This window comes from Euwallacea similis, chromosome 2 (genome assembly GCF_039881205.1).
Source record: "Euwallacea similis isolate ESF13 chromosome 2, ESF131.1, whole genome shotgun sequence".
NCBI lineage: Eukaryota > Metazoa > Arthropoda > Insecta > Coleoptera > Curculionidae > Euwallacea > Euwallacea similis.
Genome location: NC_089610.1, coordinates 6,918,264 through 6,939,073, shown reverse-complemented (window position 1 = coordinate 6,939,073; position 20,810 = coordinate 6,918,264). Strand labels below are relative to the sequence as shown.

General features: G+C 35.4%; 6 protein-coding genes across 6 annotated transcripts; 3 read left to right on the top strand and 3 right to left on the bottom strand.

The window, feature by feature from the left end:
* Positions 1 to 781: 781 nt before the first annotated feature.
* LOC136419189 (uncharacterized) lies at positions 782 to 3,633 on the top strand. Its single transcript, XM_066405389.1, has 7 exons — positions 782 to 957; positions 1,032 to 1,142; positions 1,197 to 2,450; positions 2,505 to 2,708; positions 2,987 to 3,179; positions 3,241 to 3,400; positions 3,484 to 3,633. The coding sequence occupies exons 1-7, from the start codon at positions 883 to 885 to the stop codon at positions 3,536 to 3,538; spliced, it is 2,052 nt and encodes a 683-aa protein (XP_066261486.1). The 5' UTR covers positions 782 to 882; the 3' UTR covers positions 3,539 to 3,633.
* A 142-nt stretch (positions 3,634 to 3,775) lies between these two features.
* LOC136419190 (protein arginine methyltransferase NDUFAF7, mitochondrial-like) lies at positions 3,776 to 5,936 on the bottom strand. Its single transcript, XM_066405390.1, has 6 exons — positions 5,569 to 5,936; positions 4,981 to 5,121; positions 4,610 to 4,929; positions 4,368 to 4,559; positions 4,225 to 4,315; positions 3,776 to 4,171 (listed from the first exon to the last, which is right to left on the bottom strand). Exons 1-6 carry the CDS (start codon positions 5,848 to 5,850, stop codon positions 3,914 to 3,916), a joined length of 1,284 nt encoding a protein of 427 aa, XP_066261487.1. The 5' UTR covers positions 5,851 to 5,936; the 3' UTR covers positions 3,776 to 3,913.
* A 255-nt stretch (positions 5,937 to 6,191) lies between these two features.
* On the bottom strand, positions 6,192 to 14,701 carry Ufd1-like (ubiquitin fusion-degradation 1-like). Its single transcript, XM_066405624.1, has 6 exons — positions 14,492 to 14,701; positions 7,274 to 7,394; positions 7,063 to 7,217; positions 6,703 to 7,006; positions 6,513 to 6,653; positions 6,192 to 6,464 (listed from the first exon to the last, which is right to left on the bottom strand). Exons 1-6 carry the CDS (start codon positions 14,570 to 14,572, stop codon positions 6,295 to 6,297), a joined length of 972 nt encoding a protein of 323 aa, XP_066261721.1. The 5' UTR covers positions 14,573 to 14,701; the 3' UTR covers positions 6,192 to 6,294.
* Positions 8,274 to 14,619, top strand: unc-45 (unc-45 myosin chaperone). The gene is made up of 4 exons (XM_066405623.1): positions 8,274 to 8,820; positions 8,876 to 9,366; positions 9,424 to 9,712; positions 12,530 to 14,619. Exons 1-4 carry the CDS (start codon positions 8,543 to 8,545, stop codon positions 14,277 to 14,279), a joined length of 2,808 nt encoding a protein of 935 aa, XP_066261720.1. The 5' UTR covers positions 8,274 to 8,542; the 3' UTR covers positions 14,280 to 14,619.
* Positions 14,702 to 14,866: 165 nt separating the features above from the next.
* LOC136418038 (ankyrin repeat domain-containing protein 16-like) lies at positions 14,867 to 16,053 on the top strand. Its single transcript, XM_066403946.1, has 3 exons — positions 14,867 to 15,422; positions 15,473 to 15,696; positions 15,748 to 16,053. The coding sequence occupies exons 1-3, from the start codon at positions 14,889 to 14,891 to the stop codon at positions 15,980 to 15,982; spliced, it is 993 nt and encodes a 330-aa protein (XP_066260043.1). The 5' UTR covers positions 14,867 to 14,888; the 3' UTR covers positions 15,983 to 16,053.
* Positions 16,006 to 20,174, bottom strand: eIF3c (eukaryotic translation initiation factor 3 subunit c). The gene is made up of 13 exons (XM_066403792.1): positions 20,156 to 20,174; positions 19,248 to 19,358; positions 19,059 to 19,191; positions 18,836 to 19,004; positions 18,661 to 18,779; positions 18,435 to 18,612; positions 18,202 to 18,376; positions 17,901 to 18,146; positions 17,127 to 17,850; positions 16,647 to 17,028; positions 16,421 to 16,589; positions 16,201 to 16,368; positions 16,006 to 16,147 (listed from the first exon to the last, which is right to left on the bottom strand). The coding sequence occupies exons 2-13, from the start codon at positions 19,338 to 19,340 to the stop codon at positions 16,058 to 16,060; spliced, it is 2,646 nt and encodes an 881-aa protein (XP_066259889.1). The 5' UTR covers positions 19,341 to 19,358; positions 20,156 to 20,174; the 3' UTR covers positions 16,006 to 16,057.
* Positions 20,175 to 20,810: the final 636 nt, after the last annotated feature.

Here is a 20,810-nt window from a genome sequence, read left to right as displayed (position 1 = left end):
CCATCAAATGTTGTCTGTGGCCGTACACGATAAAACTGGCATACCTTATTAGAAGAATACCTAAATCGGCATTATTACTATCAATTATTAATCAATATAAAAACAATTTCTGCATTTTATTACTTTTTTTTCTTGTAACACAAAATAATTGGTATCTTCTTTACGACTTGGCAATATCGCATAGTTGCTCAGTGTGTTCGGGAGTCTTCGAAGGTTCAATTGCAGGGGACTGGTTCTATAGCAACACGTTCGAGTAAAAAAGAAGTTTTAGTCCAATGGAGTATTTTGATTAGACTACGAGAAACTTTCATTCTCATGGTGGGTTATCTACTAAACAACAATTTTCTGCATTAGTTCATAGAATGAAACTAATTTTTCTTTTCTGATCGTTAGTTGAAGTAAATTTGTCGTAGTTACCTATAGGGAAATTTCCCTACTTTCATTGACATGTTGGTAATAAGCTTAGTATCACAAAAAACCGTAACGAAACAGACTTGTTTTCGGCACTTTTATAAAGTGTGGGGAATGTAGACTGTGGAAATAATATCAAAATGTCTATTTAACGAAGATTGACATAGAAACAGTCGTAGTAGGGAAATTCCTGATGAATAGTAGGGATATTGTAGGGACATTATTATCTTTCTGTAGCACTTTTGGAATTAAAAGGGTTACCACCATTCGCAAGAGAATTCACACTTCATGTCGTTCTTTCAAGCTGTCATTAAGTAGTGTTTATTTACCTTCGTTCTTTCTTGTTTTGAAACATATAAGTCGAAGAAAATTAAAATCTACACAGTTGTCTGAAGAACAGAATAAAATGAATTAAAAATTAAAGGAGTACACGATCCCTGCTTCTTACTACTTGTTTCTAGTATCCATATTATGGAGTACGACATGCCTAATCCAGTATTAAAAAACGTAGAAAGTGGTGATTTGATTGAAGTGACTAAAAGTCCAGTAAGTATTATTGTTTCTTATTTACTTTATTTCCAGTTTAGTGGATCTTTATTCCAACTATTTACATTTTTTAGTTTGTGCTGGGTAGAGGCCTGTTTTGTGACTGTACTATATTAAATAAAGTTATTTCTCGATCTCACTGTCGGATAGAGAAATCGGGGCTCAATTGGATTTTAACAGACTTGGTAAAAAAATTTAATATCTCAAATAATTATTGCCAACTAAGAGTTTATTTGCAGAGCACAAACGGAACTATGGTCAACAATAAATTATATATAAACAATGCCAACACCATTTTAAAGAATGATGATGAAATATGTCTTGGCTACCAAGCTTACACATATAAATTTTTACTGGAATCCCCAAGAGTATCTAATAATGATCAAGTAAACAGACTGAGTGCAGAACAAGAAAATACTTCTCCACCATCACCTAATAGTTTTGATGAGAATGGTGTTAGTGATGATGTGCTTAACAACATTGCTGATAATATTTTGTTTGATGGAACCGAGGCTATAGGACCAAAAAATCTAGCAGTAGTTCAAGATCTAAGGCCTATAGAAGTAATCCTTAGAAAGCCCCCTTATGGTGAAGGACAAAATATTGAGATAAAACCAGAAGAAATGTTTAATCTTCCTAAACTTCAATTGTATCCAGAACTTACTGCTGTATCACTTGAGCAATCAAGAACAGGAGAGGAAATACAAGTTGATCTTTCAAAAGCTAATTTTAATAATTTGGCTGAACAGCAACATCCTTTGATTAGCGAAACCAACACAAATCTTATGGCTTCAAATAATAACTATAGAAACATTTTCAGTAATGTTATTCCAAGCCTTCCTCAAAATATTACAAATGAAGCTGCAATTGAAATATCAAGTGATGAAGAACATATGAATGATATTACTGAGGAGAGTTCTACTATAGCACCAAAGTCAACATATTCTCAAACAATTGAAGATGTAAATATGAAATGCTGTGAACAAACAGACAATGCTCCAAGTACTTCAGGTCTTCAAATGTCATCAGTGGATAAACCTACTGTAGACCCACCATCAAACTATTCTCAAATGCAACATGATATAGTTCAGAAGTATGCAAACTCAACTCCTTCTATTTCCAGCATTAGGATTGTGAATCCTCAAAATGCTAATAAGAGACTGAAGTTCACACCCAAAACACCTACCTCTTTACATGAAGCTGGAACTTCAAGAGTTTCACCAAAAATATCAGATATTACTAGTATAATTAAAAGTGAAGCTGCTCTGACAGTGAATCAAAATCAGATGCAATGTGTACTTTCTAACCCAACTACATCAGCTACAGAAGTGTCCCCAATGATAATTCAGATCTTAAGTAATGGGCCTGAAATGTGGGAGCAGCTTAACCAAAAAGCAGCAAATGAAAAGTCCCGAGAGGCTGAGACTAAACTGGAAAAAGCATCCACAAGCAAATCTCTTCCAAAACAACAGTCTACCAAGCAGCAAGATCAGGCATGTTATCCCACAACAAGCCAAATATTATTTTAGAGCTAATGAATTTTTTAGAATCAATTTAAAGAGATGGAAAATGAGTTAATGTGTGCCATTTGTGCTAATTTGTTCATCAAAGCTGTGACTTTAGGTTGCTCTCACTCTTTTTGCCTGCATTGCATTCAAATGTGGAAAAAAAAAAAGTCAGATTGCCCTATTTGCCGTAAGAAAATTACCTCACAAAATAATACACTAGTATTGGATAATCTTGTTGAAAAGGTAGGATATTTTTAATTTCATTTGGACGTCAATACATCTCAAACAGCTCTCAAAACAATCAACAGTTTTGTACAATTTGGATAGTTTATGATCTCTAATGAGCAGTTTGGTCACCCCTTGCAGGGTGGCCAAAACTCCAGCCTTTAAAATACATTATAACATTGGAACATTTCTGTATGTGTACTTTAAATCAAATGTTGTAAATTTTAAATGCATTGAAAGGTTGAAAAGCACTTTAATTTAACAACAATATTGCAATGATTTGGGAATTCTTTTAGATGATAGATAATGCCTCCAAAGAAGAAAAGCAGCAGAGAAAAGACACAATAGAAGAGAGGAATAAGATTGCAAAAAAGGAGATCGAGGCTAAAAAGAAGACGGTAGGCAGGACCTCGGGTCGAAGAGGCAGACGAAGGGCGAGTAACAGGAATAATAACAATAACAATATTGTTGCTCCACTAGTTATCCAAAGTGAGATTTTATTGATGGTGATAATAGGATATATCTATTTGTGTATTATGTTTCAATATAGTTCCACCAGTGCCAGTTCCTGCAGTACTACCAATAATTAACTTGGATGAACTTTCGAGTATAGATAGTGAAGATAGCGATTATTATAACTATGCCGATTATGACGGGAATGATTGGTATGATGGCGTATATGAAAATGCTTACTACGGTGGATATGGAAGGTAAAAATGTGATTTCAAAGTTCATTACAATTATTGGTGTTTTACGAAGTCGATTTCTGACGTTTAATGATGGAGTTTTTCAGATGTTATAATTGTGGCAACCAGGGCCATTGGTCAAACGGATGCCCTTACAGATAGAAGTTTTTTTTTAATTTGAGATTGTCTTGCAGACACTGTTTGCTATTAAATTCAAATTGTGGTACATAAAAATTTGTTAAGTATAGTTTTCCCGATTATCACAATAATTAAAACTTCACTTACATGCCCTGGACAATATTTCTGAGAAAATTCTAATATGTATTTTCAATTACCTCATCTTTAAGCTCAATATTTTCAATAATGGTCCAAACTCAATTAACATTAAGCAATTGGTACCTATTTATTATATTTACATATTTTATAGACCTTTAAAAAGGTATTAAATATCTGCCATAGTATATAAATAATTTACACACAGTATCACAGACGTTGTAGACATACACACACAATTAGATACTACTTTTCAAGTGGACTCTAGGAAAACCCCACCACGGGACATATTTTCAGTATCCTGGACAGAGTTGAAGGGAGCAAACACGAAAATTTAAATCTCTCTCCCATTTTCGCATCATCAGTTAAAAAATTATAGCACTGCTCCAAATTTTTTAATTGTGCCTTATCGGTCAAGTTCTCTGATAGAGCTTTGATTCGATGTTCTATGCCGATTCGATGCAGAAATGTGCGCTGTGTCACTGGACCTAAGTATATGACGTTGCCGTTTTTTAAGGCGACCTGAAAGTTTAGTGAAATGATGATAGGAAACCACGTTGTATCACTATAAAAACCTCTTCTATGATACTAAAATCCACGTCAGCAGTTAAATCTGAAGTCCCTGGAAGCACTAATGGGTCCACTTGTTTATGCTTTTTGAACGCTCTGAGGTGCAATGATATGTTGGCTTTAAAATTCAAAAACCTCGTATAAATACCTAAAGGAGTCGGTCCCCATTCCATTATGCCCATAGTCGCATATCAATGAAATCCCTCCATTTTCAACCAAACGCTTACAAATATGCTCATAAATTAATATAGCATCAGGGGAAATTTCAACGTGATCTCTAGTTTCCGTCTTCTTTATCAGCATTTTTAACATTGGAGTGTCTTGAGGCGCAAGAACATACCTTACATTCAAACAAGGTAGTACTTTGATTTACTAAGTGAAATGACTCACCTGAACCGAATGTCCTTTTCTTCGGATTTAACGCTCTCTAAATCAACAAGTACCTCTTTATAGCCAGCATAAGTTTTATGAAACTTATGAATAGGCATTGCATCAAAAAATTCATGTGCCAATAAAAGCGTGAAACCGTCTGGCACATCCTGATATTGGTTGTACCAAAAAACTGGAATGCCTTGATGAGTGATGCCCTCCCTGTAAAAAGAGCTTTTTGGATTCTTAGTAAGATTGCTTTGCATACACAAGGTGCAACTTTGCACTTCACTTAAAACAGGACTTATTTCAACTAGATGGAGACTTGTTTTCTGCAATGCCTAAAATTAACTCTGAAGTTGGTTTAATGTTATCAAGTCATGTAGAAGTACCTTGAAATGGTTGAAAACCTTCAATATGTCTGCACTCAGAGTGCCTCTGCCAGGGCCTAACTCGACAATTTGCATGGGCTTAGGAGAGCCTATTTTTTGCCACTCATTTAAGAACCATACAGCAATCATTTCCCCAAAAATCTGAGACAAAATTGTAGCCAGATGTACTACTTGAATATATCAGTAAGAATTTTTAGGTATAAGTAAGCATCATTTGAATAAATAAAGACTTTAGCTTTCTGGATCTAAAGAGTTTAACATGAACTGTACCAAAAATTGCTACTTTTGTTAATAGGCACAGTTAAGTTTTCATGTAACAGGAAATTAGTATTCATGGAAAAATATATGTGAGAATTTCGGATGTGATGAAACTAAATATTTTGTTTGAAAATCACTTTATTGATTATTCTGTATACTTCAGCAGCTCCAGTTGACTTTATAGCCTTCCTTCAATACGTATTATTTAAAGACCACACCTTTCATTTTACATTGAATATGTTTGCCCCATCTCTGGAGCTCCCTTTTCATCACACAGTGAGATATTTTTAATGCTCCATCTGGTCTCATAAAAAATAAAACAATGCTTACCTGAGAAATTTCTGGAGATGTAATAAAGTCTCCAGATTCCCCAAACATATCTTTTGACATGTAGTATCCTCTAACAGGATTCTGGAGTATATCTTTCATGTAATCGGCAACGGTAATAGGGCCCGTTGCTTTGATTTTATTGTATAAATGCTTTAACAAGAAATGTTCATCGTTCTCCGCTTTTCTTTTCACTGTATAGTAGGTGCGAATGGGGGGAGCTGGAAAAGGTCTGAGGGCTTTTAGGAATTTTTTGAGGATACTTTTAGTGGTCAGGTACGTCATATTCAACGAGATTTTGGGATTTTATGAGCCTTAACTGAAAATTATGGTCATTTTAACTTCAAAATTCCTGAATTTTGAGATATGTTCGTAATTCAGGGGGGTACAATGTTTGGATTTGTTTTGAGGTTAAACCAATGTTATGACGTTGATACAATTAAACATGCTCGGAGAAGGTAGAGTAAATGCACGTTTCATACTTACAAGTGAGATAGATTCATGATCGGTACAAGTTCTACAAAATTACCAAATTCCGAAGAATTAAAAAAGCAACATTGCCAAACTGTACCCTAAATCTTAAACTTTCAGGAAAATATGAAAGAAAACGTACATAAACACTGGCCTCAGATAAAATTTATATTTTAATTTTATTTTTCTATAAATAATGATATAAAACAACAAGAATTCTATTAAAAGATCACACAGAATTAATTATTTATAACACGCTCAATTCAAGGGCCGCAGACTGAAACCCGCACCGCTGAAAGGCTTAAATTCGTCATCTACTGTCTCATTGGTTTTGGGCTTTATGGACTTCCTAATAAACCTTAAAGTTCCTATCTGATAATCGTAGTCTGCAATTCCACGAATGTAGACTGGCTTTGTAATATTTTGGTCTAAAATCAGATAATAAAGACACAAAAACCACAATATTTATAACATACCAGTGCTTGATGTATCTTTGCGTTTCTTTCCATCCAACCGATTTCCCGCACCTTTAAATGCAACAAATCCTGCTGGCTCTGGCATGAATTCAGCAGGATCCACTGTCATTTCTTCATCCTGTTTCTTCATAGGTTCCGGTTCTATAAACACATTGTGAATCCAATTGAAACTATAAGAACTGAGATATACCTTTATAGCCAACTGGAGCTGCAAATTCAACATTCATATCACACTCAATGATGCTTACTGCATCAGCTGGTTTTGTTTCCAGCACCATTAACTCATACACTTTTTGGTTGTACTGAATTGCAATGACATCCCCTTTAGTTAGGCAGGCAAATGATCTCAAACAATTCTCCAATACTGCTGTGGGATTTGTGATGTCCAGAAAATCTGAGGATATCGGTTGGAATCTGGAAAATGTGCCTACTGGCAGAGAGACACTTTCCATTTGTACTGAATCCCCCTCCTCTAAAGCCATATTGTGCATCATCTATTAAATTAGGTCCTAGTCAGATGGCCTTTAGCAATAAACTACTAATTAAATACCCAAAGGGGTAAATAGACCTTCCCCTCATCAGCAACAAACTCCAGCACACCACAATGAGTCTCTCTTTTGGACTTCTTATTCGTCAATTTGAACAACATTGGGTAGTTGATGTTAAGCCTCGTGAGCTGCTCCAAAGCACTAGGTGGCATGATGACTAATAAAAACTTAAACATTATTGGGGGTTTTAAGGGAGATTAGACATGAATATACTTTTGCCTCCTCTCTCCACATCCTGCCTCTCATTGCCTGGTAGCATGGCAACTGAAAAGCATTGGTAAGAGACATTGAATGGACGGGGAATGTCTGGGAACATGTTAAAGCCAAACTGGAACTATTAAGAGAACAGACCTTAGCTGTTATTTTAAACATACAATAAACATGTCTTAATTGAAACAAACACTGTTTAGTTTGAGGAGGGTTTTAAAGCATTTCTAATAGTGCACTAATTGCTAATTGATACAACAGGAGTGAATCTGAATATTAACACATTTTCATACTAATCATATGTGTTAACCTGGAATAAAAGCTTTAGAGGGTTTGCTAGAGAGACTAGAACTGTAAATTTTGACAATGGTCAAGTTATTGCCAACTACAACTGAGGATACAACGGCCTCCTAGACTTATAACGTGGAATGAAATGGTTGGGGAACATACCATGGTTGTCGTTTATAAAGGTACAAACAAGCTGGAAAATTAGAGAAATTCACTAGATTTTCGTAAAAGCTATTAAAAGTCAAACATATATCTGGATATTTTTATTTCTCCTGAATCATCAATATTTAGGGGAAAATAATAATAAGCTAAAAACATATGATATTGACAAAGACAAGCGGCTACAAATGTCAAGGAGAGAAATTCGCTGAAAAACTCGAAACCAACCTTATAATAAGACTGCGATAAAAAAAAACTGTATATAGAAAAATCAGGTTTAAATGAAGCAGCATCATTAACTTCTAACTTAATTCCAATTTGAAATTTGTTGTATTTTCCTTTGAGAACTACACACAGCATATCAATGACGTAATTCATTTCCATTCAGGCCATTGAGATTGTTATACCACCAGGGTCATTGACAGATCATGTAATGCCATTGAACAGCTGATCTGACATTTGTGGTTAAAAAAAACCATAAAATAAAAATAAACAGTTAATTAAGTTTATAAAATTAATTGAAATCTGTAATTGTTCTTTAATTTGCCTTAGCCAAGGACCAAATGAGTACCTAAGAACCAAATTAAAAGTCTCACACAAAAATAGAAATCGAAACAAAAATAAAATTTTCTATCTTCTCCGCTAAAATTAGCTCATTTATTATTAGAAATCCCTCCTCTTCTAGAAAATCTGAGAAAATTCCTTGGGAAAGCCTTATAAATACGACATAAGAAATCCTCGTGCCAAAATTACAAAGTATTACTAGTGAACCCTCAACTAACCTATAAAACATAACTTGTTAAAAACCATTCGAAAAAAGATTCTAAGATGGAAATTATAGAGTGTGAAAAGTATAAGGAGCAAGGGAATGATGCGTTCAAAAACGAGAAATGGGACGAGGCAGTGAAACATTACAGCAAGGCCATCAGTGGAGTGAAGGGGGAGCCCAAAGAACTGGCTGTCTATTACAAAAATCGAGCAGCTGCCCATTTGAAATTAGAAGACTTTGAAAAAACTGTGCAAGACTGCGACAGAAGCCTGGAAATATGCCCAAATGATCCTAAAGCATTGTTCAGGAGATGTCAGGCATTAGAGAGCCTCCAAAGGTACCTACTTATTCACTTAACAATCGTTTACAATAAATTAACACTTAATATTTAGATATGAGGAAGCTTTCTGTGATGCTACACAAATATTCAAAGATGACCCCACAAATAAATCAATTCAGCCATACCTGCATCGTCTTCACAGAGTGGTAGAAGAACGAGCTAGAATTAATGCCCAGACAAACACAAAGCTTGAGAACATGGTTAAAATTGTCTTTGATCCAACTAATGAAAAAGAGAAACGTGAAACAGCCATGAAAAACTTATTAGTTTTGGCTAAGGAAAATGCAGGCAGTGAAGTGATGATAAAACAAAGCTCTATAGTGAAGAAGATTAAAAATTACCTAAAGGTGGAGAAAAATCAAACATTGTATGTGACTGGAATTAGAATAATTGGGGAGTTATGTAAACATTCAGAGGAGAAAACTAAGACTGTGTTGAAGGATGCTGGAGTCCCTTGGTTTCTTGAGATTTTGGACTCAAAAAGCCAGGAAATCGTGAATGCTGCCCAGTATTGCTTGCAGTGCATCTTGAATTCTCTCTCTGGTAAAATCTTAATAATTTTTAGGGAATTAAGCAACTTAATTTAATGAAATTTCATAGGGATGGAAATAAAATCAGATGCAAAACCAAAAAAAGAATTAGTTGAGAGAAATAAAGCCACAATTGACACTCTGCTCACATGTTTGACTATGGCAATTAATAACCAGGCAATTAGTGGCTTAGCAAGAGATGCAATCATTGAACTGTTGACCAAAAATATTCATCATACTGCATTCAGTTGGGCTGAACAATTGATGGAGAAGGGGGGAGTGAAAAAATTGCTTGACTGTGCTAGTGAGCTTGAGGAGTTTCATTATGAGAGTTCCATGAGTATAACACCTTCTACAAGGTAAGTATATACAGGGTGAGTCTTAAGTAATGGGACACAGAGCAACGATGGATTTATGACATAAAAATAATGCAATATAGCTAAATTTATGTTATTCCAAAAGTTGATAATAACTGAGATACAGGGTGCCAAAGTTGAAAAATGAAATCAAATTTTCTTTAATATCTCTGGAACAGTTCGGGCTAATTTCACGAAATTTCTTATATAGGGGTTTTTGGAGATGGTCAATTCAAATTTATCGACGATTTCGGTGTAACTTCTAGATTGTGCCACAATCGACAATTAGGAGTCATTTAAACCATTTAAACTTTTTTGTGCCACGGTGTATGTCATTTGGACTCATTAAAATTTGTTCCCCTACCTTTTCTAGTTAAAAAAGTTATATCTTATTGGTGTCGCTAGGAGCAACGGTTTTCGAGAAATTCAATTAAATAACTTAAATTCCCATTTTTTCTACTTGTTGACATGTAACAACATAATTTTTTTGTATTGTTAAAAAAGCACAAAGATAATATGAAAACAATTTAATACCGTAGTTGGTCTTCTATTGACATATTTATTTAAGTTCCAAACGAATATTTTAACAATAACAAAAAATTAAAAATTAAACATATCTTCCTGTGACAATAAATGTTCGACGTGTCCACCATTTACTTGGATACATTTTGCAATTCTTTTACAGAACGACTTCTTTATTTTAAATAGCAATTGTTCATTCCGAAATAATGTGACTGCATTTTGAATTTTGTTTAATAATTCTTCAGGTGTATTTATTGTATTTTGGTAAACCGAAGATTTCATGTAACCCCATACACAAAAGTCCATAGGATTGAAGTCGGGGCTCCGTGGGGGCCAGGGTATTTCAAATCCACGTCCTATACAACGATTGGCAAAACGTGTACTTAAGAAATCCTTTACTGGGCGGGAAAAATGTGCGGGTGCACCATCTTGCATAAAAAACATTACTTGCCTTAAATTCAGAGGCACATCATCAAGAAGGTTCCCTAGTTCATTTTGGAGGAACTCTAAGTACAGAGGACCATTCAATTTGGGTGGTAATACATAGGGTCCTACGAAATAGTTGTCAATAATCCCGCACCAAACATTTATTTTAAATTCGTGCTGAAAGTGGCGTTCAGTAGTTAGGTGAGGGTTTTCTGTGTCCCATGCATGTTTGTTACGGTGGTTAATTATACCTCGACGGGTAAAAGTTGCCTCATCCGTAAAGAGGACCTTATTTAAAAACAGTGGATCTTCATTCTGGCACATACGAAAGAAGTTACAAAATTGCAATCTCGCTTGAAGATCGACTTCACATAAGTTTTGTACCGGCGTAAAATGGTACGTGTACAGTTTCTCTTCAAGAAAAATTCGCACTACTGATTTTTGACTTACTCCTGCACGTGCTGCCATACGCCTTGTGCTTATTTCTGGGGTATCAACAACGCCTTCTAGAATTTCTTCTTCTTGCTCTGGTGTAATAATTTTCGGGCGTCCAAGGGTTTTTTTTTATGTTGAAATGAGCCGGTCTCACCCAATCGATCGTAAATTCTTTTAATCGTTTTAAAATTTGGTTGTTGTCGATTTGAGTACATTTCGAAATAACGTTGACAAGCTTGACGCCCGTTATAATTTTCTTGGGCGTATACACACACCATATCTCTCATTTCAACATTAGAATAATTATTATGTCTCGGCATTTTAATTAAATTGTAAATTTATTTGTATACTTTACAAACACAATGCAGTGAAACTGAATTTTTGTTTGACATATCTTTGTTTTCATATGTTATATCATTCATTTGTTATATCATAGACTACTAAGATAAAGTAACATCGTAATTTTTTTTGTTATTGTTAAAATATTCGTTTGGAACTTAAATAAATATGTCAATAGAAGACCAACTACGGTATTAAATTGTTTTCATATTATCTTTGTGCTTTTTTAACAATACAAAAAAATTATGTTGTTACATGTCAACAAGTAGAAAAAATGGGAATTTAAGTTATTTAATTGAATTTCTCGAAAACCGTTGCTCCTAGCGACACCAATAAGATATAACTTTTTTAACTAGAAAAGGTAGGGGAACAAATTTTAATGAGTCCAAATGACATACACCGTGGCACAAAAAAGTTTAAATGGTTTAAATGACTCCTAATTGTCGATTGTGGCACAATCTAGAAGTTACACCGAAATCGTCGATAAATTTGAATTGACCATCTCCAAAAACCCCTATATAAGAAATTTCGTGAAATTAGCCCGAACTGTTCCAGAGATATTAAAGAAAATTTGATTTCATTTTTCAACTTTGGCACCCTGTATCTCAGTTATTATCAACTTTTGGAATAACATAAATTTAGCTATATTGCATTATTTTTATGTTATAAATCCATCATTGCTCTGTGTCCCATTACTTAAGACTCACCCTGTATATTTGTTAAAAAGTTGCAAAGGGTTTTTCCACTATCTGATAATTTCATTATTGAGATCATCCTGATCATTCAAAATAATGGAAAGCTAATTGAATCCAGGCCCCAAAGTAACAATTAATAGAAACAAGTTATCTTGTTATTTATTTTCTATCATGAATAAAACGTCTATGAGGAATTCACTACTTTGATGAATGAAAGTTGACAGTAAATGAAAATTCGTTTTCAACTAGGCCTTGTAGATACAAGATTTGTTAAAAAACTTTGCAGAATTTCAGTGGTAAAAATATGATTTAAAATCCTTAAAATTGATTCAGCTCATTATGATAAAACACACTGCAACAAAAACAACACGTTCTCTTTTGTGCAAAAATTTAATGTTTTCAGGACAATTGCTGCAGTATGCTTGTCCCGAGTGTATGACAACATGTACTATGACAAGGCCCGAGACAACTTCCTAAGCAAAATACAAGACTTCATAAAAGAAAAACTACTAACCCCTGACATTGAAAGCAAATTGCGTATAACTGTCGCAATAACTGAGCTCCTCAGAGGTCCCTTAGACATTGGAAATAGCATTATTGGTAAAGAAGGCATTATTGAGATGATTTTAGTAATGGCCAACACTGAGGAGGATGAATTGCAACAAAAAGTTGCGTGCGAATGTTTGATAGCGGCGGCAAGCAAGGCAGATAAAGCCAGAAGCATTGTGACTCAAGGAGCAGACATTCTAAAAAAGCTCTATAAATCTAAGAACGACCATATTAGAATTAGAGCTTTGGTAGGTTTGTGCAAATTGGGCAGCTATGGTGGCAGCGATGCCACAATAAAGCCCTTTGCTGAAGGTTCTACGTTAAAATTAGCTGAAGCTTGCCGCAGATTTCTTTTACATCCAGGCAAAGACATAGATATCAGAAAATGGGCGGCGGAGGGTTTAAGTTACTTAACTTTGGATGCAGAAGTAAAGGAGAAGCTCATAGAAGACAAAGCAGCTTTAAGAGCTCTGGTAGAACTTGCTAAAACAGGTGACCAGAGCATGGTTTTTGGTGTAGTCACAACTTTAGTCAACTTATGCAATGCCTATCAGAAACAAGAGGTTATCCCAGAAATGGCGGAATTGGCTAAATTTGCAAAGCAACATATCCCTGAAGAGCATGAACTGGATGACCCTGATTTCGTCACTAAAAGATTAATAGCTCTGGGACATGAAAATGTGACCACAGCTCTGGTTGCTTTATCCAAAACAGAGAGCCATAACTCAAAAGAACTAATATCCCGAGTTTTCAATGCCTTGGCGTCAGAACATGAACTAAGAGGAATGCTAGTGCAACAAGGAGCCGTCAAAGTGCTGATAAAACTAGCTCTAGAAGGCACAGAGAAAGGGAAGTGTCAAGCAGCCCAAGCTCTGGCAAGAATTGGAATTACCATGAACCCTGAAGTGGCTTTCCCTGGTCAAAGAGCTCTAGAATGTATTCGCCCCATGCTATCACTCTTACATCAAGATTGCACAGGTTTGGAGAATTTTGAAGCTTTAATGGCTCTCTGCAACATTGCCCAAATAAATGAGGCAGCTCGGCAAAGGATAGTCAAGGAAGGTGGTTTTTACAAAATTGAGCACTACATGTATGAAGACCATCAGTATATTTCTAGAGCAGCAGTGCAGTGCATGTGTAATTTGGTACAGAGTGAAGATATAATCCAGAAATTTTTCACAGGTGACAATGATAGAGTGAAGTATATTGTCTCATGCTGTTTGGATGAAGATGAGGATACTGCAATGGCTGCTAGTGGAACTTTAGCGGTATTGACAGGCTACTCTGAGAAGTGTTGTGAAAAGGTTTTTGACTCAAGTAATTGGCTTGAAGCTATTCAATGCCTGCTTGCCAATATATCACCAAGCATGCAGTATAGAGGAGTTTGCATTGTGGCCAATATTATAAGTGCAAGTAAAGAGCTTGCCAATAAACTAATAGAGAGTAATGTGCTGGAAATTTTGATGGCCTTGAAGCTAGTGCCTGATGACGGGAACAGAAAGCGTATCAAAGAGATTATAGATGAAACTTTGCAGATATGTGAGCAAAAATACAACATTATCATGAAGTCTCCAGAAGAAGCAGGGGCATCAGGGTCACAATAGTTTTGATGATTTTGACTAATAATGAACTTAAAATGGGTAATTTCAGTTCAATTTAATAATGTTTATAAATATTTTATTATAGATATTATACAGTATTTGAGCTTTTGTAATTGTATGTATACAAACAGGGACGTTTACTTACATTGAATTTCTATTGAGTTTTATGAAATAAACCTGTTGGAAAGTAAAAGGAAAATTGGTTTTTATTTTACCTGAACGTGAGGATGGTTCAAATTCGGCGAGTGGTTCATACGTCTAGGGCTTCTTCCAGGACGTCTGGGAGGTCTTGACATGACTTGTGGTGGTTCAAAGTGCACTTCAAAATGTACAAAAAACTAGTAAAAAGGAGAAATTAAAAAAATAACGGAAATTGGTGAAATTCTAGGAAAAAATTGAATCTTCTGTTATGACATGAGTCAGGACGTTATTTTGACAGTTGAAGAATGCGCTACTCGCAGCTGCACAATTTGAGAAACGTATTTCGCCTATAATTTTTGCCAATTTGTGATTAGTGACATTGACACCTGAAATCTGGCAACGACGCAAAGCTCATTTTTGGTTTGTTTATTTCCCTTTTTACGTATTCCTACATTTATCAAAAACTTCGTTATGACACATTCAAAGACCCGTAACAAAAAAATACAAGAAAAAGTATTAAAGGAAATCCAACTAAACAACATATCTACTTTGCAAACTTTAAAATTCCAAAATCCACTCTTCCACTGGAGCTCCATTTCGTACGAACAAACCGGAGACACGGCCCTACATATAGCCGCTAGATTAGGCTATTTAACCACGATAGATTACCTCTTAACTGAATACTCACCCTGTCTTGTTAACATTAAAAACAGGGACGACAAAACCCCCTTGCATGAAGCAGCACAGTTCACCCAGCTTCATAGTGTAAAGAAGCTCTGTTCATATGGGGCTGATGTAAATGCCCTACGAAGAGGCGATTGGACCCCTTTAATGCTAGCCTGCACTAAAATTCAAGCTGAAGTTAGTTTAAGCATAGTTCAAAGTTTAGTTGTTGAAGGAGCTGAAATTAATTACCCTAACAAAGATGGATGGACTTGTGTGCATATTTTGGCTAGAGAAAGGGGGCTTGATATACTTGATTACCTGATTGAGAAAGAATTGATTGTATGTATATTTATCTTGGGAATGTTTTTATGTGTTGACGTATAGATTAGGTGGATTTAAAAACAAGAAATGGAAGAACTGCTCTACATATTACAGCTCTGCATGGAAATAAACAAATTTTATGCAGGCTTTTAAAGTATTTGGATGTTAATTCTAAGGATGGCTGTGGCAATACTCCACTGCACGAGGCACTTTTGGGCCAACATTTGGATTTAGCAAGGATTTTAGTGGAGAACAAAGCTGATATTCACCTAACAAATAACAGTGGTTTAAGGTAGTTAAATCAGGTATTGTAGCTTCATAAATGGCAATTATGTATTTCCAGTGTTTTGCATTTAGTGGCCATTCAGGACAAAATAGAAGTCATAGAGTATGTTTTGAACGAGTTAAATTTTGATGTAAACTATTGTGGAAATAAAAATGGATGGACTGCAGCACATTGTGCAGCCAGAAAAGGGTCAAAAGAAGTGTTTGAGTATTTGATAATGAGAGGGGCTGATATTAATTTGAAAGATAACTTTGGGAGAACAGCAACAGAGTACTTTAACCTACTGCATTGAATGTGCAATTAAAAAATAAAATGTAAATCCAGTAATAATTATATTGTAATAATATTAATGGCTTTAAATAATCTTCTAATAATTGTCCTTTTTATGTTCACGTTCACGCCTTTGCCTATCCCAATTCTGATTTCCTCTGTATTGTCGTTCGCCTCGGAAATTGCCCTTAAAAAATCACACATTATGCCTTGAAATACTTAAAGTCGATATTGGTTTACCTGATTCGCGCCTCGCAAGAAAAAGTTCCCTTGTTTAGTCTCTAAAATACGTTCGTTTGAATCCACAAAGTTGTTGATTTTATCGGCGAGCTGCAAAGCTAGAGACTGGAGCCTCGATGGCTCGCTACGATGCATGACTACAGTCTGGGTAGGATCGTCCAAAGAAGCCTACAAGGACCAAAATTCAGTCCAAACTTTAACTGGACTTTAAGCTCAATACCATCAATTCCTCGTTAATAATCATCTTAGAAATAGTAGAATGAACCACAGACTTCTGTAATTCGAACATGTCTGCTAAAGTGGCCATGGAAATTGAGTCATAAACGTGGGAATATGTGAAAAGGTATGTCCGCAATGATTCTTCTTTAATCAGCTTTGTAAGCATTGATCTGACACAAAGAAAAAGACAGTATATATGGGAAAAATTGTAACGAGAGAATGTTTACCGAACTGCATCGGCCTGATAAAACAAATCCCAAACTTTAGCGTTCATTTTCTCGTTGATAATAAAGTTATTGCAAGCAGACCAGTTCCCATTTCGCATGGCTTTGGCGGCGGCAACGACGTGCTCTCTCATGCTTTCAGGAGGGCCTACCAAGCTTTGTCGTTCAGAGGATCTTAGCTGTTGATAGAACGTCTTGGAAATCATGCGACGACGGGCATCGAACTCATGGGCTGCCATATAAGGGATTTCAATGAGCATCGCCGATACTAGATAGACGCACTCAAGAAGCTCTAAATTGATGTGCATGTGGAAAGGCATTTGGCGTTGCTTTTCAATTTTTTCTTGTTCTTTAGAGCGTTCGTGTTGTCTCTGTGGTAACAAGCCTGGAATTTTGTTATTATTAAGTTAAAAAATTAAACTTGTATCTATTAAACTTGTGTCTATAAAACTACCCTGTATAAAATTATGTTTCATCCCTTACCTTGAGCCAACAACTCTTTCGGTTTCCCAGTCATCATCAAATCCACCAGACAATTATGCGCATCTTTGATATTAGCGTGCCTAAACGCGCACAACCCCAAATGGGCCATCGTTCGATTGTACAATATCTGTGTGCTCGGATCAGAATGTTGGATTGTTTCCTGCAGATGCGACATCAACACCAAATCCCTCGCCTGGAACCAGTTGTCGTGCAATGCGTGATGGTAAATGTGCGACAAAATAGCTCTGGTCCTCAACCGATCAGTGTTGTCCTTGGCGTAGATGAACTTGCATAGTTTGTCCATCTCTTGCACCGATGTTAGCACATCTTTAGGCACCTCACCGGTTTTCTGTTGAATCACTCTCGGGTCAAATTTGTAGTATACATGTTCAATTTTGCGAAGATATATACGACAGAGCTCCGACGGAACATTGGTCTTTTCGAGGTATTTTATAGTTTTATCGATGATAGAGGAGACTCGAGACTCATCTTTGAGCCTTTCGACGTACTCGTTGGAATGGGGATCGCATTCTTTGAGTAATTTAGTGAACTCGTCGTCGAGGCGTTCTACGGATGTCAAAATGCAACCTCTGATTTTAAATGGAGCTTCTTCTAAACTCTCGTTTTCTTCAGCGACAGTTTCAGACACATTCAATTGAGGATTAGCCAATAGAAGCTCCAGAACCTCATTCATACGTTCAAGAAGTTTTGTCCAATGTTCAGGCTGAAGATAAATTGAATTAACTCAATTTTTTAAACCCAAAAAATATTTACCTTCATTGCATCGGAAACCTTGGGATTGTAATCAAAAACGGCGGAAATTATTGCAAGTTTAATTTTCACGGTAATGGCAGCTCCTAACTTGTGCTGGTCTGAAATGGCCTGCAGTTCATGCAGCAATTCAATCTGCTCCCTACGGTCCGTGCGTTTCTTGCCTCTAGCCGCCATAATTTCGCTTAATTTCTTTATTACAAGTTTCAAATCGATCTGTGCATCTTTGGCGAACATTTTGGGTTTTTCCTGCAAATTTTTTCGCATATTTAAACTAGCTACTTTTAAGAACAATAAAATTTACTTTAAGCAAGGTAAAGCCGCCTCTAACTTCCTCCCAGCCCTCCCCGTCGCCCGTCGCCTCTTCCTCCTCAGCTTGACGTTTCAATTTACGTAATTCCTTCTCCTTTCTTTCCTTGCGTTTTTCTTCTTTCCGTTTTTCCTTCTCTTCATCATCTTCTTTGGTTTTTTTCAAAAACCTACATATGTCATATTCTTATTAAATACCATCCAAACAACCTTTAAACAATAACTAACCTTTCCCGCATACTAGTATACTTTCCCTCATCATCTGATGACTCAGAACTAGATTCAGAGTCTGAGGGCCACTCATCAGAATCAGAATCTGACTCCTGTTTAGTCTGAGGAACTGCTGGTGTTTTGACAAATTGGCTTTTGACTGGTGGTTCATCATCAGACTCTTCTTTTGGCTCATCTAAATCATGCATATAAACTCACATTTTCAGTTGAAATAAAAACTTACTTTTCTCCTCCTCCTCATCATCATCTGGTTGATCAGGGTTTTCCCTAAATTTGGAAATATCATCTTCAAAATCTTTCAAATATTTCCTTAGTTTTTGGCGCATTGAAGCTAAAGATTTGCTAAAATAATGCATTCCCAGAAAACATTTTTACAATTGCATACAACTATCCCAAACCTATTATTTTTATTCATGTTTTTTCTGAATTCCCTGTCTTCCCAAGTCTCATTAATAAAATCCTCCATTTCAACAAGACACCTAATAAAGAATCTTGGAGTTTCCCCCTTTTCCTCTTTTGCTATTACAGGAAGGGCTTTCACATAAGCCTTTTGCAATTCCTCAAAACCTTAAATTATACTTTTAATATATAGCAACAGAATTAATATTAAGACAAAATTACTGTTGAGCATACTGGCCATGTCTTTGATCTTCTTAAAGTTCCTGATTTGCTTAATAATATTTGTAAGCTCTTCATAGCGTTTTTCTTTTGCAGATCGTACAACCCTTTTAACCTCTTCTTCATCATCTGAAAACTGTGTAAGGAGAAGAAATTTATAGGGGAAATAAAATCAGAAAATTGATATTTTACCGTGAAGATAGTGGGTCCTGCTGGGCGTTGAATAACCTCCTCCTCAGACGAACTGTCCGAGTCAGAGTCTGATCCAGCAAAGAAACGACTCATAATAGATTAGTGGAAAACCTAATAGAAAAGTTATTTTGGGTAATTAATTAAATTAATAAATTAAAAATAGAATGCACAATGAGCCTCAGGAATATATTCACAATGCAACATTATGTTGCATGTTTGAATGTGCCTCCACTTTTTATTTATTTCAGCTTTTAAGAGTGAAAACATTCGTCCCAGTGATATAAATAACTGGGTTTATCCAAAATACAAATCTCAAAGAGTGGAGCTCCTGCAGTCATCCAATATTCTGAATTATAAAAAGTATTTAAATGCTTGTTTTAGCTATGCTAATTTGAAGAATTAAGGCCAATTATGATCTTATGCCTCATTTAAGCTCTCTACTCTCTACCCATACCTATTTTTACCTCAGCCCTTTTCTTATGTTTCCAGTATGCACAATTCAAGACATCAGATTTTTCTCTCTTCTTATTAATAACTTTTGAAGGGAAGGAGTTACCAATTACTTAGTTTATACAAAGACTTCAACCTTCGAAACGGATACAATTGCATATTTTAAGTAAAAAATAAATAATTTTGAGTGGTTGTTGGAATTAGATGTAACTATTGTAACCTCACTTTTAGTCATTGACTAAAATCCCAACCTTTAGTTATTTATACGTAGAGATTTTTATGCTTAATTGTGAACGTCGAAGTTAGTTTACAGCATCTAATACGATTTTCACATAAATTTTCAACAGTTAGGTTCAAAGGGTCCATAAGGCATAACATGCGGCGGGACGCCAGAAGAAAATAAATTCAGTAGGTTCAAACCATAATAAAATTAACAGCTCTTATAAGAAGTTACTTACACTTGTAAGAAATATTTTCAAAGAAATTGTAAGCCGTTTTCACAAGTAGAGAACAGAAAATTGGAAATTAATAAAATATATTTTTCCAATTTTTGTTTCATGTATATTCACAGAATTGACATTGACAAATGTCATTCTCGGTATGACATTCAGTTTATAAAAGTATGTTTACAAATAACGATGCTTAATGGATATTAGGGGAAGAGGTGTGAGTGTTCTAGATTATCGAGCTGGATGCTCAAAATTTAAGTAAAGTACTTAAAGCAGATTCTGTACAGCATGGTGGCATCGCCATGAGAAGAGAAGAGAATAAGACCCATTGAACTTTCAATTAAATTCTCTATAAAATTTAACCAAACGTATTAACTGTGGGATAAGAATATTCATATATATAATGAAATTGAGATAGCAAAATAAATAAATAATAGTAGAAGTGCTAACAATACCTAACGTAAAGGTGGGAATGTAATATTAAAATATTTAGAATTCTTATAAATTTTGTGATTGTCCTAGCTTCAAGGAGAGTTGTGTATTTTATTTTAGTTAAGTTCAAAAACATGAAAACCCCAAGAAAACCAACGTTATTGAATAACACGAATCTATTCAGTCAGGTCCATAAACACTATAAAGTAATAGTAAAATAATAATAAAAGCT

Bases quoted from the DNA above. Each gene is read 5' to 3' on its own strand.
- LOC136419189 (XM_066405389.1), top strand. From the start codon at position 883: ATGGAGTACGACATGCCTAATCCAGTATTAAAAAACGTAGAAAGTGGT. The intron at 1,143-1,196 runs GTAAAAAAATTT...GTTTATTTGCAG, and splicing joins ATTGGATTTTAACAGACTTG to AGCACAAACGGAACTATGGT. The intron at 2,451-2,504 runs GCATGTTATCCC...TGAATTTTTTAG, and splicing joins CTACCAAGCAGCAAGATCAG to AATCAATTTAAAGAGATGGA.
- LOC136419190 (XM_066405390.1), bottom strand. From the start codon at position 5,850: ATGACGTACCTGACCACTAAAAGTATCCTCAAAAAATTCCTAAAAGCC. The intron at 5,122-5,568 runs GTAAGCATTGTT...ATTTTGTCTCAG, and splicing joins CATCTCCAGAAATTTCTCAG to ATTTTTGGGGAAATGATTGC. The intron at 4,316-4,367 runs GTATTTATACGA...ATTGCACCTCAG, and splicing joins ATGGGGACCGACTCCTTTAG to AGCGTTCAAAAAGCATAAAC.
- unc-45 (XM_066405623.1), top strand. From the start codon at position 8,543: ATGGAAATTATAGAGTGTGAAAAGTATAAGGAGCAAGGGAATGATGCG. The intron at 8,821-8,875 runs GTACCTACTTAT...CTTAATATTTAG, and splicing joins GCATTAGAGAGCCTCCAAAG to ATATGAGGAAGCTTTCTGTG. The intron at 9,713-12,529 runs GTAAGTATATAC...TAATGTTTTCAG, and splicing joins AGTATAACACCTTCTACAAG to GACAATTGCTGCAGTATGCT.
- Ufd1-like (XM_066405624.1), bottom strand. From the start codon at position 14,572: ATGTCAAGACCTCCCAGACGTCCTGGAAGAAGCCCTAGACGTATGAAC. The intron at 7,007-7,062 runs GTATTTAATTAG...CTAATTTAATAG, and splicing joins AGGTCTATTTACCCCTTTGG to ATGATGCACAATATGGCTTT. The intron at 6,465-6,512 runs GTATGTTATAAA...ATCTGATTTTAG, and splicing joins CAAAGATACATCAAGCACTG to ACCAAAATATTACAAAGCCA.
- LOC136418038 (XM_066403946.1), top strand. From the start codon at position 14,889: ATGACACATTCAAAGACCCGTAACAAAAAAATACAAGAAAAAGTATTA. The intron at 15,423-15,472 runs GTATGTATATTT...CGTATAGATTAG, and splicing joins TGATTGAGAAAGAATTGATT to GTGGATTTAAAAACAAGAAA. The intron at 15,697-15,747 runs GTAGTTAAATCA...ATGTATTTCCAG, and splicing joins ACAAATAACAGTGGTTTAAG to TGTTTTGCATTTAGTGGCCA.
- eIF3c (XM_066403792.1), bottom strand. From the start codon at position 19,340: ATGAGTCGTTTCTTTGCTGGATCAGACTCTGACTCGGACAGTTCGTCT. The intron at 16,369-16,420 runs GTATTGAGCTTA...TGGTCCTTGTAG, and splicing joins TTATTAACGAGGAATTGATG to GCTTCTTTGGACGATCCTAC. The intron at 16,148-16,200 runs GTAAACCAATAT...TGATTTTTTAAG, and splicing joins TCTTGCGAGGCGCGAATCAG to GGCAATTTCCGAGGCGAACG.